Below are 18,452 nucleotides of genomic sequence, written 5' to 3'. Positions count from 1 at the left end.
ATCCATCCTCAGTTTTCTCCTACCAAAGCCTGTCATGTTTTGTCATAGATTGTCATGTCTTGTCCCTGTGCTTTCTCTTCTATTCGTTTCCCCCTGCTGGTCTTATTAGGTTCTTTCCCTCTCTCTCTCTCTCTCTCTCTCTCTCTCTCTCTCTCTCTCTCTCTCTCTCTCTCTCTCTCTCTCTCTCTCTCTCTCTATCGTTCCGTTCCTGCTCCCAGCTGTTCCTCATTCTCCTAACTACCTCGTTTACTCTTTCACACCTGTCCCCTATTTTGCCCTCTGATTAGAGTCCCTATTTCTCCCTCTGTTTCCGCTTCTGTCCTTGTCGGATCCTTGTTTGCTGTACTGTGTCCTTGTTCCGTCCTGTCGTGTTTTTGCCTTCTTCAGATGCTGCGTGTGAGCAGGTGTCTCTATCAGCTACGGCCTGCGCCAACCCGAAGCGACCTGCAGTTTGTGGCCGCTTCTCCTGTTGTTCCCCTCTACTGACTAGAGGATTTCAGTTATTCCTGTTTGGACATTACCTGTGAAAGAATTCAGGATTTATTGTTTTTTGTTAAGACTGGAATAAACTCTGTTTCTGTTAAGTCGCTTTTGGGTCCTCATTCACCTGCATAACAAAGCCATTAAACTATATAACTGTTTTAAAGTCATTATTGGCCTCATAGGGAAATCCCTGAGCGAATGCCTTCCTCTCCGGCAACTGAGTTAGGAAGGATGTCTGGATCATTGTGGTGACTGGATATATTGATACACATCCAAAGTGTAAGTAATAACTTCACAATGCTCAAAGGGATATTCGATGTCTGCTACCAATAGGTGCACGTCTTGGCGAGGCATTGGAAAACCTCACTGGTCTTTGTGGTTGAATCTGTGTTTTAAATTCACTGCTTGACTGAATGACTTTACAGATAATTGTATGTGTGGGGTACAGAGATGAGGTAGTCATTCAAAAATCGTGTTATTGTTTGCACACAGTGAGTCCATGCAACTTATTATGTAACTTGTTAAGAACATTTTTACTCCTGAATTGATTTATGCTTGCCATAACAAAGGGGTTAAATACTTATTGACACAAGACATTTCAGCTTTTTATTTTTTATTAATTTGTAAAAAAAAAAAAAATCTAAACACATAATTCCACTTTGACATTATGGGGTATTGTGTGTAGACCAGTGACACAAAATCACAACATGTGAGTCAAGGGGTGTGAAAAAAATCTGAAGGCACTGTATATATTTATGGAGACAAGCAGAAGAACCCTTTTTGGTTCTTCTTGGCACCTGTTTTCTATGAGTAAGCCGCAGGCTAATTTGGGGATTCTATTATTTTATCACTGTGGTTAATGCACATCCTAAGGTAAACAACTAAACTGATATTCTACTTTAAATATAGTTTAATTCTTTGTTGTATGACCATCATTTTCCAGATATTTTTGTGTTTAAAGTGAACCGGTTTGTCAATGGAGTACTGCAATGGCAGCCTACAGGTGGAAATTGAGGGACCCTGAATAAAAACATGTTTTAAAACATTAAAGAGTTCTACCAAGGACACGTTCTACCAAACGAAGCAACTCCTCCGCCTGCTCGGGTCAGTTTTCATTGTTGAGACTGTGTTTCTCCCATTGCATCTCTCTGCTTTCTGGGCACCTGCGCTTGCTAGCCCGCCCTCCTGCAAACATACTGCCTACTGAGACCCCCCCCCCCTTTTCTCTACTGTAGAAAACAGGTTTTCCAGCACTTGCCAGAGCTGCTCGCAATGGACAGCGCTGTGAAGATACAATGATCTCTTTCGCGGCACGACCACTTGAATGAAATCACTGTTGACAAGCGGTCTTAACACAGAACCGAGAGAGACCGAGAGGGAGAGTGAGAGACCGAGAGGGAGAGAGGGAGAGAGAGAGACCGAGAGGGAGAGAGAGAGAAGGAGAGCTCTGTGGACTATCTTTGACACAAAGAAACAGGGTTTTGAACCTGCAAACCAAGGAGCTTCTGTCACATCTCTAGTTGCTCTACATCTAGAATAGCCACGATGGAAGAAGATTTGGATGACGGTCAGACTCAGAAAGGTAAGGAAAGAGAAATAGTATTTTTTTACATTTAAGTGGATGGATTGAGATTTCCTTAAAGTAAAATCTTCCCCTAATTTCTTTGTCTGTCTGTCAGTGGACTATTTGTTCAGAAAGGATTGGGTAAATAGTTGGTTAATACTCTGGGTATAAAAGAGCATCTGTTTTGGTTGTTCCTTTGTCCACTGAGTGTCTGCTTGACTGAAGTGTGTTTGTGTGTGTGTGTTGTCTGCTGTCGAGACAGTCAGAGAGTGGTGTGAACTGCTTCTCTGAGCGTTGACTGTGAAAGCACAGGGAGAATTGTCTTTGTTCACAGGCGTCTCGGTAAGGCTCTCGCATGCCTGTCGAGATGGCTCAGGGGAACATTGAAGACAAGAAACCTCGAGCCAGCTCCTTTCACTAATAAAACCATTGTATCCAGGCTATCCACATGTCCAGCTATTGTATTTAAATGAAAGCTATTTTATTATTTTAACAACCCCCCAACCCCCAAAAAATTATTAAAGCATCTGGATTTGATGCATGTCAGAATTTCTCTCTTGTTCATGTGCATGCAGGGTATGTTGTTCGCTTTGTGCAGAGGGGTTGCTATTTAAAATGCAAACCCACCCCCTCCCATCCACCAGTGTTTAAGTGTATGCTTGAGGGGTAAATAGCTGTGTACTGTATAAATCCATTTATGATTACCAGGCACTGGCATTAGTTTGAATTTGCATTCCTCCATATTAATAAAATTGCTCCCTGTATGAAAAAAGGATGCTATCATTCTCTGAGGTGTGTCTCCCCCCTTCACTCCTCCTTCCTTCCTTTTTTCCCTCCATCCCAAGTTCTGTGCACGTGACAGGGCTTCATACGTCTGTGCTTCTTTTCTTCCCACCTCCCCGTCCCTCCCATCCTGCTTCCTCTCATCCCTGAAAACCAGTGAGTGCTTCACAGGCATGAGTGAGAGCTGAAACAGTTACCATGGCACTGACCAAGTCTAGTCATCCCTGCAGCTACACTCTGCTCTCTGTTCTGTTCCTGCAGATGACATTTTGGTACCCTGGGCCAATCAGTTTACTCAGTGTCTGTGTGCATATGAGTGTGTTTGTGTGTGTGTGAGTGTCATGGATGCTAGTTTACCTAGAAATACTTATTGCAAAGTGACATACCTTTATTGTCTCGTAAAGGTGTTAATACCATTAGCGGCTGCAAAATGACATTGGCTCAGGAATTCTATTTTCACAGTATGGTTCATGACTCTATAAGACTATGATGTCTCAAACCTGTGGGATGACTACCGGAAACATCCTGATAGCAGTGTTGATTAAATACCGATCAGTCATTCGTGTCTGTAGTACATCACGTCCATTCATTTGGCTGAAGAAACCAGCTTGTTAGTCCACATATAATTACTTAGCCAATCACGCTTTCCACTACTGGTGCTGCGGCCCCACTGGCCCAAATGTGGCTAACTGCCACATATCTTCTTCATCAAATCTGGAAAGTTATACATAAAACATGGCACTAAAGCAGTTTGGCTGAGTGCTGCTCCACATTAACGTTCTTCTTTACTGCTTCCTCACTGAATCAACACACTGACTGATGAACTTCAGTAACCTGGTCCCAGACCTTTTGGTGCAGTATATCCAATGCCTCTGGCCTTACGTTATGCTAAACCATGACAATGATCATAGGAGTTGGATATACAGCACAAACAGGTCTGGGACCAGGTGTAACCTGTGTGAAATGCCTAGCTAGTTAGCGGTATGTGCTAGTAGTGTTCAACCGGTGATGTCACTCGCTCTGAGACCTTAAAGTAGTTGTTTCCCTTGCTTTTGTGTGCACCGATACGTAATGGAGCTTCGTGGGTGGCGGTTGTTGATGTGTTCAGAGGGGCCCTGGTTCGAGCCCAGGTTCGGGGAAAGAGAGGGACGGAAGCAACACTGATACACATGCTAGAACTTCATCTAGGGACACTTAGCTGGATGCATTGTGCTTGAAACAAGATGATTTGATGCTCCTGTTTGCAATTATGAGGTCCGAATGCATGAATAATGCAAGTGCCAATGTAATAGCCTGGCCTACATGCTGCTACAATACAGTATATGCAGTGTCTTGCCCACTAGAAAATAATGGAATTTTGGTTCTCGTTTAATAATTGCAGTTTGGTTTCACCATGCAAACCTAATCCCCCCCCCCCAAACAGAAAAAGCAACAACCTCAAACAAACAGAAAATTGCCCCAAAACTGTCATGACATTTAAAGAACTGACACAAGGAAAATACATTTGACTATACACAACTAGATTAGCCATATTGAGGGGGATTGTGGTATGGTCTCACAGTATTACCCTCACAGTGAGGTTATGTGTTTTATGTTATACTTAAAAAAAATAGCAGTCATAATCCACAGTGCAGCCATAAATAAACCTATTATTTGGCAAGCACCAAAACAACAATGAGTTATAACTATGTAATAATGATTAATAGACTACATATTATCTAATAATGATCTATAAACTACCTATAAAACTACAACCCCTCATAACCCCAAGTGAAGATTGGGCATTTCTCTTATATTTACGAGTTCTAAGTCTCTTGTCACTTGGATGAGACAATTATTCACATGACCACTGCAAATTGTACTAAGTTGGTGCTACATGAAAAGAACAGCATGGTCACCTTGCTGTTCTGAAAGACTGGCTTAAGAGCACATGACAGCGGAGATGTAAAACCCTCCTGGGAGGAAGGACAATTAATGACTTGGAGTCCCTGCCTTCAGGGCCTCTCAAATGGCTTTATGATGCCTATATTTAATGTTCAGTTTTTTTGTGTTTTCATAGATGACATATTCATTTCTGTTCTTTGGAGTTGTGGAGATTATTTTACATTGTTGAAAACAATGAATGGGAACACTGCTACTGTAGCATTGATTTTAGTCTGAACTGAAGTCGTTATTTCACTAGTCATGCGACCTAGCTTTTACCATTATTTCCCCCCCACTTATACAGTTTAAACAGTGTTGTTATGTGCTCTCTTAGGAAGAAACGTCATTAAACAGTTATGCTTTTATATAATAGTCTATGTGACCTAACCTATCATTTTGGGGTGTCTGGTCACAATCTGATCCCCCACCTCAGAGAACCCTCAGAGAATCCATGATCTATTTAAGAGGACAATCAGTTGTAAGTGCACTTTCTCTGGGGTCATTCCTCCACCAACTGTCTCCCTGTCACCTTCTATGAGGTCACCTGTTATGTGGACCAGAGCTCTATAGGTCATCTGTAGCCCTTTCCTGGCATTAGGGGCACCATGGACTAGCCAGGGGGCTAACATGAGAGAAGAGCAAATGTAATGCACCTACTGTACGTAACATAACATCTAATGGTTTTCAGACACAACGTAACTGTACATGCATTGTAAAAGAGCGTATTTTTATACCCCTCAGTGCTACTTTGTAAATCCTCAAAATAACAATAAACACCCACAAAGTTTGCATCACATTCTTTCTTTTTATTACCATTAACAAAGGGTTACAGGGTCTATTTTAAGAGACTTTCAATTGTCATGTGACAGGTATTGATCATCTTAGTGTTGATCTTCTGTTATATCGCTACTGATATTACAGATCTAGTTTAGCTTTCTAATAGAAGATGAGTACTTCATAATATTAATGTCAATTACAGAGTGATAGATTGGGCCTTGCAATTATTTTAGGGTTCAAGAAACTGACCAAATATTGGAAAATATTGTATTATGGGTTCTCTATGGTCCTTGAACCTCCTCCTCAGACTGCAAATCTCAGATTGTGAGTCAGATGCACCAGCTGCTCTATTCATCTGTTAGCCAAATGTAGCGCTTCATGCCGCGTGCCACAAGTCACCAACAACAACAGCGGACAATCCTTATTCCCCAAAATAAAATGTCTTAATCAAATTAATTTGTTATGTCAAAACATAAAATTAAGTCATCATCATCTGTCCTAGTTTGATACTGTAATGAATTTCCTCTTCTTCCGAAGAGGAGAGGCGAAACGGATCGGAGGACCAATACGCGGCGTGGTAATTGTCCATGGTTCTTTTTAATACGTTAAGGTACACATGAACAACTGACTACAAAAAACAAGAAATGTGAAAACTCAAAACAGTCCTATCTGGTGCAAACACAGAGACAGGAAGAATCACCCCCAAACACACAGTGAAACCCAGGCTACCTAAGTATGATTCTCAATCAGAGACAACTAATGACACCTGCCTCTGATTGAGAACCATACTAGGCCGAAACATAGAAATTCCCAAAACCTAGAAAAACAAACATAGACTGCCCACCCAACTCACGCCCTGACCATACTAACTAAATACAAAACACAGGAAATAAGGTCAGAACGTGACAGTACCCCCCCCAAAGGTGCGGACTCCGGCCGCAAAACCTTGACCTATAGGGTAGGGTCTGGGTGGGCGTCTGTCCGCGGTGGCGGTTCTGGCGCGGGACGCGGACCCCACTTCACCATTGTCTTAGTCCGCCTTATTGTCCGGCTCCGTGGCTTTCTCACCATGGCAACCCCTCTCAATGACCCCACTGGACAGAGGGGCAGCTCGGGACAGAGGGGCAGAAGCTCTGGACAGAGGGGCAGGGGCTCGGGACAGAGGGGCAGGGGCTCTGGCGCCCCTGGGCTGAGGGGCTCCGGCGCCCCTGGGCTGAGGCGGGACGCTCCGGAAGCGGCGCCGGACAGGCGGGACGCTCCGGCAGCGGCGCCGGATAGGCGGGAGCACCTGCAGGAAGGAGACAGAGAGAAAGCCTGGTGCGTGGAGCTGCCACAGGAACCACCAGGCTGGGGAGACCTTCAGGAGGCTTGGTGTTAGGAGGAGCCTGAAAGACCGGGCTGTGGGGGAGCACTGGAGCTCTGGTGCGCAACCTTGGCACCACTTCCCCAGGCTGGACAACTACTCTAGCCCGGACCCTCCAGAGTGCAGGCACAGGATGAACCGGGCTGTGGGTAAGCACGGGAGATCTAGTGCTTACTACACGCACCTCTCCCTTAGGCTCCACTCCCACAGTTGCCCCGCACGAAGGACGCACTGCACCCTCCCAGCGCACCGGAGACACAGCACGCAGAGCCGGCGCAGGATAACCTGGACCAAAACTACGTACCGGCGACCAGACCCGCTGAGCAGGCACCATACGCCCTGGCTCAATGCCCACACTCGCATGGCACTTTCGGAGGGCTGCCCTATAGCACACCGGGCTATGGACACGCACTGGCGACACCGTGCGCTTAACCGCATAACACGGTGCCTGACCAGTAATGCGCTGCTTATAATAAGCACGAGGCGTGAGCTTAGGTCTGCTACCTGGCTTAGTGCCATACCTCGTCTGCCTCTCGTACCTGTCGCACTGCCGTGCTGCCTCCTCACATCGCCGGCTCCTCTCTCCGGCTGTTCCCATGGAAGGCGATCCTTTCCCGCCAGGATCTCCTCCCAGGTGTAGCAACCCTTGCCGTCCAATACATCCTCCCATGTCCATTCCTCCTGTGATGCTGGCCGCTGTTGTTGCGTCGCTGCTGTTTTTTACCACGCCGCTCGGTCCTTGGTGGGTGGGTGATTCTGTAATGAATTTCCTCCTCTTCTTCCGAAGAGGAGAGGCGAAACGGATCAGAGGACCAATACGCGGCGTGGTAATTGTCCATGGTTCTTTTTAATACGTTAAGGTACACATGAACAACTGACTACAAAAACAAGAAATGTGAAAACTCAAAACAGTCCTATCTGGTGCAAACACAGAGACAGGAACAATTACCCACTAACACACAGTGAAACCCAGGCTACCTAAGTATGATTCTCAATCAGAGACAACTAATGACACCTGCCTCTGATTGAGAACCATACTAGGCCGAAACTTAGAAATTTCCAAAACCTAGAAAAACAAACATAGACTGCCCACCCAACTCACGCCCTGACCATACTAACTAAATACAAAACACAGGAAATAAAGGTCAGAACGTGACAGATACGGAGGAATCAATTCCACTTTAGGCAGCATTTGTAATGACATACTGCTGTGACTGCTCCAGCTCTGAATGAAAGGGAAAATGTAGTAAGGCCCACCTGTTAAGACTACCTGAGCCAAGCGAAGGAATTAGTTCTCCTTCCGTTCAACTTGGTTGATCAAGTTTTATCGCCAATGTGTGATAATGTGCTCAGGAGTCAAGGCTCAATAGAGGGAAAATTCCACAGCAAATAGAAATTCTTGGAACCTATCAGATCTATCCTAAAACATTAATTGAACTAGGAAAGCTATATAATTCAGGTATTATATTGCTGTAGTATATTACATTTAAACCAATGACATGTGTGGTCCGGAACCATTATCACACATCATATGCTCCATTGTCCCCTATGAACTGGACATTTGTGTAAGATGCAACATTGCACATTTTGACTTTTCATGGTTTGATACATGGTTTTCCCTCTCCCAAAATCTTGAACTGATTATCCATGGAGTTCATCTTCTCACACAGTGAATTCTGGCTTTCTCCACTGCCAGCTGACCTGCTCTTCCACTTCCATTGTTTTGGACTCCAGCTGCATCCCTCCACCCTATGGAGGTCAAGGGAATTCCACCAATTGTTCCCAAATGTTCCCCAAACTTCTGTCACAGTTATTAGGTGAGAGTTGGGTAAGTTGAGTTGGGTAAGTTGATCTTTTATAATCAGCATCACTCCGCCAAGGGAAATATGAAACACTTTCTAACAAAGATATCTACACACTGTACCGGTCAAAAGGTTGGACACACCTCACTCAAGGGTTTTTCTTTACTTTTACTATTTTTCACCATGTAGAGTAATGAAATAGCACACATGGAATCATGTAGTAGCCAAATAAAATGTTAAACATATCCAAATTTATTTTATATTTGAGATTCTTCAAAGCCCTTTGCCTTGATGACATCTTTGCACACTCTTGGCATTCTCTCAACCAGCTTCAACTGGAATGCTTTTCCAACCATCTTGAAGGAGTTCATACATATGCTGAGCACTTGTTGGCTGCTTTTACTTCACTCTGCGGTCCAAATATTCCAAAACCATCTCAATTGGGTTGAGGTTGAGTGATTGTAGAGGCCAGGTCATCTGATGCAGCACTCCATCACCCTCCTTCTTGGTCAAATAGCTCTTACACAGCCTGGAGGTATTTTGGGTCATTGTCCTGTTGAAAAACAAATGATAGTCCCACTAAGCGCAAACCAGATGGGATGGCGTATCGCTGCAGAATGCTAGTCTGGATCTCACAAAGACACGGCAGTTAGAACCAAAAATCTCACATTTGGACATATCACACCAAAGGACATATTTCCATAGTCTAATGTCATTTGCTTGTTTTTCTTAGCCCAAACAAGTCTCTTTTTCTTATTGGTGTCTTTTAGTAGTGGTTTCTTTGCTGCAATTCGACCATGGAGGCTTGATTCACGCAGTCTCCTCTGAAGAGTTGATGTTGAGAGGTGTCTGTTACTTGACCTCTGTGAAGCATTTATTTGGGCTGCAATTTCTGAGGCTGGTAACTCTAATGAACTTATCCTCTGCAGCAGAGGTACTCTGGGTCATCCATTCCTGTTGCCATACTCTGGAGAGCCAGTTTCATCATAGCACTTGATAGTTTTGCAGCTGCACTTGACTGACCTTTGTGACTTAAAGTAATGATGGATGGTAATTTCTCTTTGGTTATTTGAGATGTTCTTGCCATAATATGGACTTATTTGGTGTTTTACCAAATAGGTCTGTCTTCTGTATACAACCCCTACCTTGTCACAACACAACTGATTGGCTCAAACGCATTAAGAATTAAATAATTTCCACAAATGACCTTTTAACAAGGCACAACTGTTAATTGAAATGCATTCAAGGTGACTACCTCATGAAGCTGGTTGAGAGAATGCCAAGAGTGTGCAAAGCTGTCAAGGCAAAGGGTGGCTACTTTGAAGAATCTTAAATATAAAATACATTTTGATGTGTTTAACACTTTTTTGGTTAGTACATGATTCAATGTGTATTATTTAATAGTTTTGATGCCTTCACTATTATTCTATAATGTACAAATAGGTGAAATAAAGAAAAACCCTTGAATGAATAGGTTTGACCAAACTTTTGACTGGTCCTATATATTTAATGTGCACGTTCGTCATAACGATGAGACTAAGGCGCAGTGATTTGAATACATTCTTCTTTATTTACAAAGACCACTAAACAAACGTGACGCTAATAATAACGAGTGCTGACAAGCAACTACACATAGACAATAACCCACAAAAACCAACATGAAAAATGGCAACCTAAATAGGATCCCCAATCAGAGACAACGATAAACAGCTGCCTCTGATTGGGAAGCAATTCAGGCCACCATGGATCTACATTTACTTAGACATACCAAAACCCCATAGATATACAAAAAACCCTAGACAGGACAAAACACACATACCACCCTCGTCACACCCTGACCTAACCAAAAGAATAACGAAAACAAAGATAACTATGGTCAGGGCGTGAATTTCAGGGTGTTGTGCAATTCGACACAATCACAATCACTTTTTGTCTTTCAATCATTTCAATCATTTTAAATTTTTCAACACATGTTTAACACTTTTTTTTCTTCACCTTTATTTAACCAGGTAGGCTAGTTGAGAACAAGTTCTCATTTGCAACTGCGACCTGGCCTGGCCAAGATAAAGCGTAGCAATTTGACACGTACAACAACACAGAGTTACACATGGAATAAACAAAACATACAGACAATAATACAGTAGAACAAAATAAAACAAAAAGTCTATATATAGTGAGTGCAAATGAGGTAAGTTAAGGAAATAAATAGGCCATGGTGGCGAAGTACTTACAATATAGCAATTACACACTGGAATGGTAGATCGGCAGAAGATGAATGTGCAAGTAGAGATACTGGGATGAAAAAGAGCAAAATAAACAAATAAATAAATAACTACCAGTATGGGGATGAGGTAGGTAGATAGATGGGCTGTTTACAGATGGGCTATGTACAGGCGCAGTGATCTGTGAGCTGCTCTGACAGCTGGTGCTTAAAGCTAGTGAGGGAGATGTGAGTCTCCAGCTTCAGAGATTTTGCAATTCGTTCCAGTCATGGGCAGCAGAGAACTGGAAGGAAATACGACCAAAGTAGGAATTGGCTTCAGGGGTGACCAGTGAGATGTACCTGCTGGAGCGCGTGCTACGAGTGGGTGCTGCTATGGTGACCAGTGAGCTGAGATTAGGCGGGGCTTTACCGAGCAGAGACTTGTAGATAACCTGTAGCCAGTGGGTTTGGCGACGAGTATGAAGCGAGGGCCAACCAACGAGAGCATACAGGTCGCAATGGTGGGGAGTGTATGGGGCTTTGGTGACAAAACGGATGGCACTGTGATAGACTGCATCCAGTTTGTTGAAGGCTATCCAGTGTTGGAGGCTATTTTATAGATGACATCACCGAAGTCGAGGATCGGTAGGATGGTCAGTTTTACGAGGGTATGTTTGGCAGCATGAGTGAAGGATGCTTTGTTGTGATATAGGAAGACAATTCTAGATTTAATTTTGGATTGGAGATGCTTAATGTGAGTCTGGAAGGAGAGTTTACAGTCTAACCAGACACCCAGGTACTTGTAGTTGTCCACTTATTCTAAGTCAGAGCCGTCCAGAGTAGTGATGCTGGACGGGCGAGCCGGTGCGGGCAGTGATCGATTGAATAGCATGCATTTAGTTTTGCTTGCGTTTAAGAGCAGTTGAGGCCACGGAAGGAGAGTTGTTTGGCATTGAAGCTCGTCTGGAGGTTAGTTAACACAGTGTCCAAAGAGGGGCCAGAAGTATACAGAATGGTGTCGTTTGCATAGAGATGGATCAGATAATCACCAGCAGCAAGAGCAACATCATTGATGTATACAGAAAAGAGAGTCGGCCCGAGAATTGAACCCTGTGGCACACCCATAGAGACTGTCAGAGGTCCGGACAACAGGCCCTCCGATTTGACACACTGAACTCTATCATAGAAGTAGTTGGTGAACCAGGCGAGGCAATCATTTGAGAAACCAAGGCTGTTGAGTCTGCCAATAAGAATGTTGTGTTTGACAGAGTCGAAAGCCTTGGCCAGGTTGATGAATACGGCTGCACAGTAATGTTGCTTATCGATGGCGGTTATGATGTCGTTTAGAACCTTGAGCGTGGCTGAGGTGCACCCATGAACAGCTCTGAACCCAGATTGCATAGCGGAGAAGGTATGGTGGAATTAGAAATGGTCAGTAATCTGTTTGTTAACTTAGCTTTCGAAGACCTTAGAAAGACAGGGTAGGATAGATGTAAGTCTGTATCAATTTGGGTCTAGAGTGTCACCCCCTTTGAAGAGGGGGATGACCGCTGCAGCTTTCCAATCTTTGGGAATCTCAGACGATACGAAAAAGAGGTTGAACAGGCTAGTAATAGGGGTTGCAACAATTTTGGCAGATAATTTTAGAAAGAGAGGGTCCAGACTGTCTAGCCCGGCTGATTTGTAGGGGTCCAGATTTTGCAGCTCTTTCAGAACATCAGCTATCTGGATTTGGGTAAAGGAGAAATGGTGGGGGCTATAAATACTATATAAATATAAAGTATAAATACTTTAGAAAAAAAAGCAAATCCACGCCACATTGGGTGAGGCGGGTTGCAGGAGAATATTTAGAAGTTGAGGTTTAGCAAAATATTTTTATAGATATGTGAAGAAAAATATGTAAAACGATATATACAAGGGACGCGACAGGACAATGACATCTGACTGCTACGCCATCTTGCATTCACCTAACAAACACTTTGTACTTTTTGTTTACACTTTTAACATTACCCCAAGGCAAACATTTAGACTATTAGCCCACAGTGACAAGAATGCAATTTCATGTCTGGTTTAGGACCTCATATTGAAGCTTATAGAGATCTTAAATTAGCTACTTTGGTTTAGATACAAGCTTCATCAAACCCCTAACCCAATAAATGTATTTGACTTGGTGAAAATCAGTTTTTCAAACCTAACTTGCTTACCACTTTTCCATGTGGTTTGTTTATTCATAGACTCCATGAAATGATTACCTCTTCATGAATATTTTGCCAAATTATATATTTTGTATATTGTTTCCTATAAAGGGTGGCTCAACTGACCACTTCGGCTCAACTTACACCACTCTCCCCTACTGGCCAACGTCTGAGTGATTTCTCATTGTTCTCACAATAATGTCCAGCAGGTGCTCAAAAAACACGACAACATATTTTAATAACTTTTCGGTCGGGAATGTCTTATCTTTTATCGAAAGTTATATGACTTTATATGATGTGATCGTATTAATATAAATATGAATTGTGCATCTAAAAACGTAATTTAATGGTAAATATAATAATTTGGGACTGAACATAAAATCACACATTGGAGACAACTGCACGAAACCTGCTCGCATGGTAAAATATTTCACCAAACATTACAGAAGCATGTACAGCATTTGGGGGGCTTGATTAAATCAGTCCGTTTCAAAACCAATGCCTGGGCTTTCAGATCTGACCTGAGCCTGCACTGTACTTCACCCCAGAGGGTTATCTGTGTAATGAGTCTCATTCACCATTGTCCTAGTGAATTTGTTGACACACAGTAACTGGGTCACAGCTCTGAAGTACCCTTGTCTATTCTCAGATTTTCCACAGTGGTTGACATGGCAACCATACTGGTTGATTAAACATGCGCAGAGTAATAAGGGACGCGGAGAGCTCTGAAAACCTGCATGCTCCAGGCAGGGGAAGAGGCCGAACTAACGGTATCGGGAAAGCGAGCCTCGAGTCACGTACTCTTCCGACATTCACAGACTAAAACATCCAACCATACCCCCCACTGCTTAGTGTAAGTCTCCAGGCTTCCAGATCTAGTGAACAATAAATGCGCCAATGTACCTTATGTACACCACAAGCCACTACAACCACACTCATTTACTTTCTATTATGTATTCTCTTTCCTTCTCTCTCAAGATCTCCCTCTGCCCCCCCCCCCCCCCCCCACCTCCTCATCATCAAACTTTGCATCATCAATGTTTTATGAGAGGTGACCATTATATGATGGCAACCTCAACCATTTATATGAGTCATGGGTGGTTGAGGGTTTGTGCATGCGTGCACGTTTGTGTGCCTATGTGCATTTGTGTGTGTGTGTCTGTGTTCCCCTTTTGCCTGTCGGACATGATGCAGACAGATGGGAGAGAGGTGGGGATGGGGAGGGGGCATGGGAGGGGGGTGTCCTTTCTCTTTGTATTAGAGAGAGACGCCTCCTGTTGATTGGACTGGAGAGACGGGTCACAACCAAATTACAGGCTTACATTTTTGAAGAGGGGCTTTTTGTGGGGTAGACAATTGATCCTTCTCTAAGCCCGCCCCCTTGTAACTGTTGCAGCGTCAGACAACATTTCCCTCTGAAACCCAATTCCTCATTCAAACTACTAAAACCGCTTCAATGATCTCAAAATGTGGTTGCATTACACAGTGAAATTAAACACAGACTACCCCTTGCCAATCAGAAGATTCTTGGGTATGTTGTGGTGGACTTGCCTACAGTCAAATCTACCACTTTTGGAGTTAACTTGCTCTCAAATCATATCCTGATGTCGACAGCAGATGAAAATTGTATTCATAATATAAACTCAGGTAAACAGGAATCGTCCCTTTTTCAGGACCCTGTCTTTCAAGGATAATTCGTAAAAATCCAAATAACTTCATAGATCTTCATTGTAAAGGGTTTACACACTGTTTCCCATGCTTGTTCAATGAACCATGAACAAAGAATGAACATGCACCTGTGGAAGGGTTGTTAAGACACTAACAGCTTACAGACGGTAGGCAATTAAGGTCACAGTTATGAAAACTTAGGACACCAAAAAGGCCTTTCCACTGAATCTGAAAAACACCAAAAGAAAGATGCCCTGGGTCCCTGTTCATCTGTGTGAACGTGCCAAGGCGTGCTGCAAGGAGGCATGAGGACTGCAGATGTGGTCAGGGCAATACATTGCAATGTTCATATTATGAGACTCCTAAGACAGCGCTAAAGGGAAACAGGACGGACAGCTGATCGTCCTCACAGTGGCAGACCACGTGTAACAACACTTGCACAGGATCGGTACATCCGAACATCACACCTGCGGGACAGGTACAGGATGGCAACAACAACTGCCCTAGTTACACCAGGAACACACAATCCCTCCATCAGTGCTCAGACTGTCCGGACAGGCTGAGAGAGGCTGGACTGTAGGCCTGTTGTAAGGCAGGTCCTCACCAGACGTCACCGGCAACAATGTCGCTTATGGCACAAACCCACTGTCGCTGGACCAGACAGGACTGGCAAAAAGTGCTCTTCTCTGATGAGTCTCGGTTTTGTCTCACTAGGGGTGATGGTCGGATTCACATTTATCGTTGAAGGAATGAGCGTTACACCGAGGTCTGTACTCTGGAGCGGGATCGATTTGGAGGTGGAGGGTCCTTCATGGTCTGGGGCGGTGTGTCACAGCATCATCGGACTGAGCTTGTTGTCATTGCAGGCAATTTCAATGCTGTGCATTACAGGGAAGACATCCTCCTCCCTCATGTGGTACCCTTCCTGCAGGCTCATCCTGACATGACCCTCCAACATGACAATGCCACCAGCCATACTACTCGTTCTGTGCGTGATTTCCTGCAAGACAGGAATGTCAGTGTTCTGCCATGGCCAGTGAAGAGCCCAGATCTCAATCCCATTGAGCACGTCTGGGACCTGTTGGATAGGGCCAACCCCCCAGAAATGTCTGAGAACATGCAGGTGCCTTGGTGGAAAAGTGGGGTAACATCTCCCAGCAAGAACTGGCAAATCTGGTGCAGTCCATGAGGAGGAGATGTACTGCAGTACTCAATGCAGCTGGTGGGCACACCAGATACTGACTGTTACGTTTGATTTTGACCCCCACCCCTTTGTTCAGGGACTCATTATTCCATTTCTGTTAGTCACATACTGTATCTGTAGAACTTGTTCAGTTTATGTCTCAGTTTTTGAAACTTGTTATGTTCATACAAATATTTACACATGTTAAGTTTGCTGAAAATAAACGCAGTTGACAGTGAGAGGACGTTTATTTTTGTGCTAAGCTAACTTAGCTAGCTAACATACAATTGGAGTAAACAAATCATATTAACTAACTATCTAGCGTTCTAGCATTAGAAACGCTTTCAATTGTGGTCAATGAGACTGAGATCTAGCTAACCAGCAACCAAGCAATTTCAGATACTCCAACAGGCCTTGCATTTCAGGAATCACAGTTGCAAGTACCCTTGGTGAACTGTTCGGTTATTTAGCCAATTTAAACCATTTATCTCAGTTTTTGCCATTGCCCTCATTGGCTTCAAACAAGCTGAGCTTGATCGAGACTCGGACTTGATGCCAGTTGCTATCCACCAGAACGTTGCGATTGGTTGCTCCAAATTCGGGGACAATGCATAGCGAAGGGTCAATTGAAGGTGGAGCCTGTCTCTTGATTCAGCATTTATTTATAGCTTAAAGCTTCTCCACATGTAGCCATGTTTTATGTACTGTAGTAAATTCATTGTATATAATAATAATAATATAATAATATGGTGTCCTAATTTAAAGGTTTCATACAATAAAGTTCAATAGCATAGTATGATCATCATTTAAAGGGATAGTGCAAGATTATGACAATCAAGCATATGAGTGAGATGAACTCATGGATAACGTTTTTTATGTCTCTACGTGAAGTTTGAAGGAAGTTGTTGGTAGTTTTGTGAGCCAATGCTAACTAGCATAATCACAATGACTGGAAGTATACCAGACTCTCCCACCATCCCCTTAAAGAGCGATAGCCCCTAAAAAGAAACTTCTCATTTTGAAAATGGCCTTTGTGTCATCGATATGAGTCAGGAACATTTATTCTCGAGTGAAAATGTACTACAAAGAGTAAATAGGATAATTTTGATTATAAAGTCAGTCTCTTCCAAAACTGAGATATGCGAGGAGTTAGACAAAATATACATACAGTACCAGTCAAAAGTTTGGACACACCTACTCATTCAAGGGTTTTTCTTTATTTTTTTTACTATTTTCCACATGGTAGAATAATAGTGAAGACATCAAAACAATGAAATAAAACACATTGAATCATGTAGTAACCAAAAAAGTGTTATACAAAACTAAATGTAGTGTATATTTCAGATTCTTCAAAGTAGCCACCCTTTGCCTTGATGACAGCTTTGCACACTCTTGGTGTTCTCTCAACCAGCTTCATGAGGTAGTCACCTGGAATGCATTTCAATTAACATGTGTGCCTTAAAAGATCATTTGTGAAAATGATTTCCTTCTTAATGCATTTGAGTCAATCAGTTGTGTTGTGACAAGGTAATCAAATCAAATCAAATTTATTTATATAGCCCTTCGTACATCAGCTGATACCTCAAAGTGCTGTACAGAAACCCAGCCTAAAACCCCAAACAGCAAGCAATGCAGGTGTAGAAGCACGGTAGGGGGGATATACAGAAGACAGCCCTATTTGGTAAAAGACCAAGTCCATATTATGGCAAGAACAGCTCAAATAAGCAAAGAGAAATTACAGTCAATCGTCACTTTAAGACATGAAGGTCAGTCAATGCGGAAAATGTCAAGAATTTTGAAAGTTTCTTCAAGTGCAGTCGCATAAACCATCAAGCGCAATGATGAAACTGGCTCTCATGAGGACCGCCACAGGAAAGGATGACCCAGAGTTACCACTACTGCAGAGGATAAGTTCATTAGTTACCAGCCTCAGAACTTGCAGCCCAAATAAATGCTTCACAGAATTCAAGTAACAGACACATCTCAACATCATCTGTTCAGAGGAGAAAGTGTGAATCAGGCCTTCATAGTCAAATTGCTTCAAAGAAACCACTACTAAAGGACACCAATAAGAAAATGAGACTTGCTTGGGCCAAGAAAAATGAGCAAAGGACATTAGACTGATGGAAATCTGTCGTTTGATCTGTCAAAATTTGAGATATTTGGTTCCAACCGCTTTGTCTTTGTGAGATGCAGAGTAGGTGAAGATGCAGATCTCTGCATGTGTGGTTCCCACCGTGAAGCATGGAGGAGGAGGTGTGATGGTGTGGGGGTGCTTTGCTGGTGACACTGTCAGTGATTTATTTAGAATTCAAGGCACACTTAACCAGCATGGCTACCACAGCATTTTGCAGCGATACACCATCCCACCTGGTTTGTGATTAGTGGGACTATCATTTGTTTTTCAACAGGACAATGACCCAACACACCTCCAGGTTGTGTAAGGGCTATTTTTCCAAGGAGGAGAGTGATGTAGTGCTGCATCAGATGACCTGGCCTCAAAGATCA

At 43.2% G+C, this 18,452-nt stretch overlaps 1 protein-coding gene across 1 annotated transcript in view; it reads left to right on the top strand.

The window, feature by feature from the left end:
- The first annotated feature begins 1,659 nt into the window (after positions 1-1,659).
- The window catches only part of LOC124011670 (neuronal membrane glycoprotein M6-a-like), a 47,411-nt gene continuing 30,618 nt past the window's right edge, over positions 1,660-18,452 (top strand). The window contains exon 1 of the mRNA XM_046325138.1: positions 1,660-2,065. Within this exon, the coding sequence (XP_046181094.1) occupies positions 2,029-2,065 (37 nt within the window). The 5' untranslated portion in view covers positions 1,660-2,028. The remainder of the gene's footprint in view (positions 2,066-18,452) is intronic.

Source organism: Oncorhynchus gorbuscha, linkage group LG23 (assembly GCF_021184085.1).
Source record: "Oncorhynchus gorbuscha isolate QuinsamMale2020 ecotype Even-year linkage group LG23, OgorEven_v1.0, whole genome shotgun sequence".
Taxonomy (NCBI): Eukaryota; Metazoa; Chordata; class Actinopteri; order Salmoniformes; family Salmonidae; genus Oncorhynchus; species Oncorhynchus gorbuscha.
The sequence above is the reverse complement of the archived record's forward strand: the minus strand, read 5'-3'. Positions and strand labels throughout refer to the sequence as shown.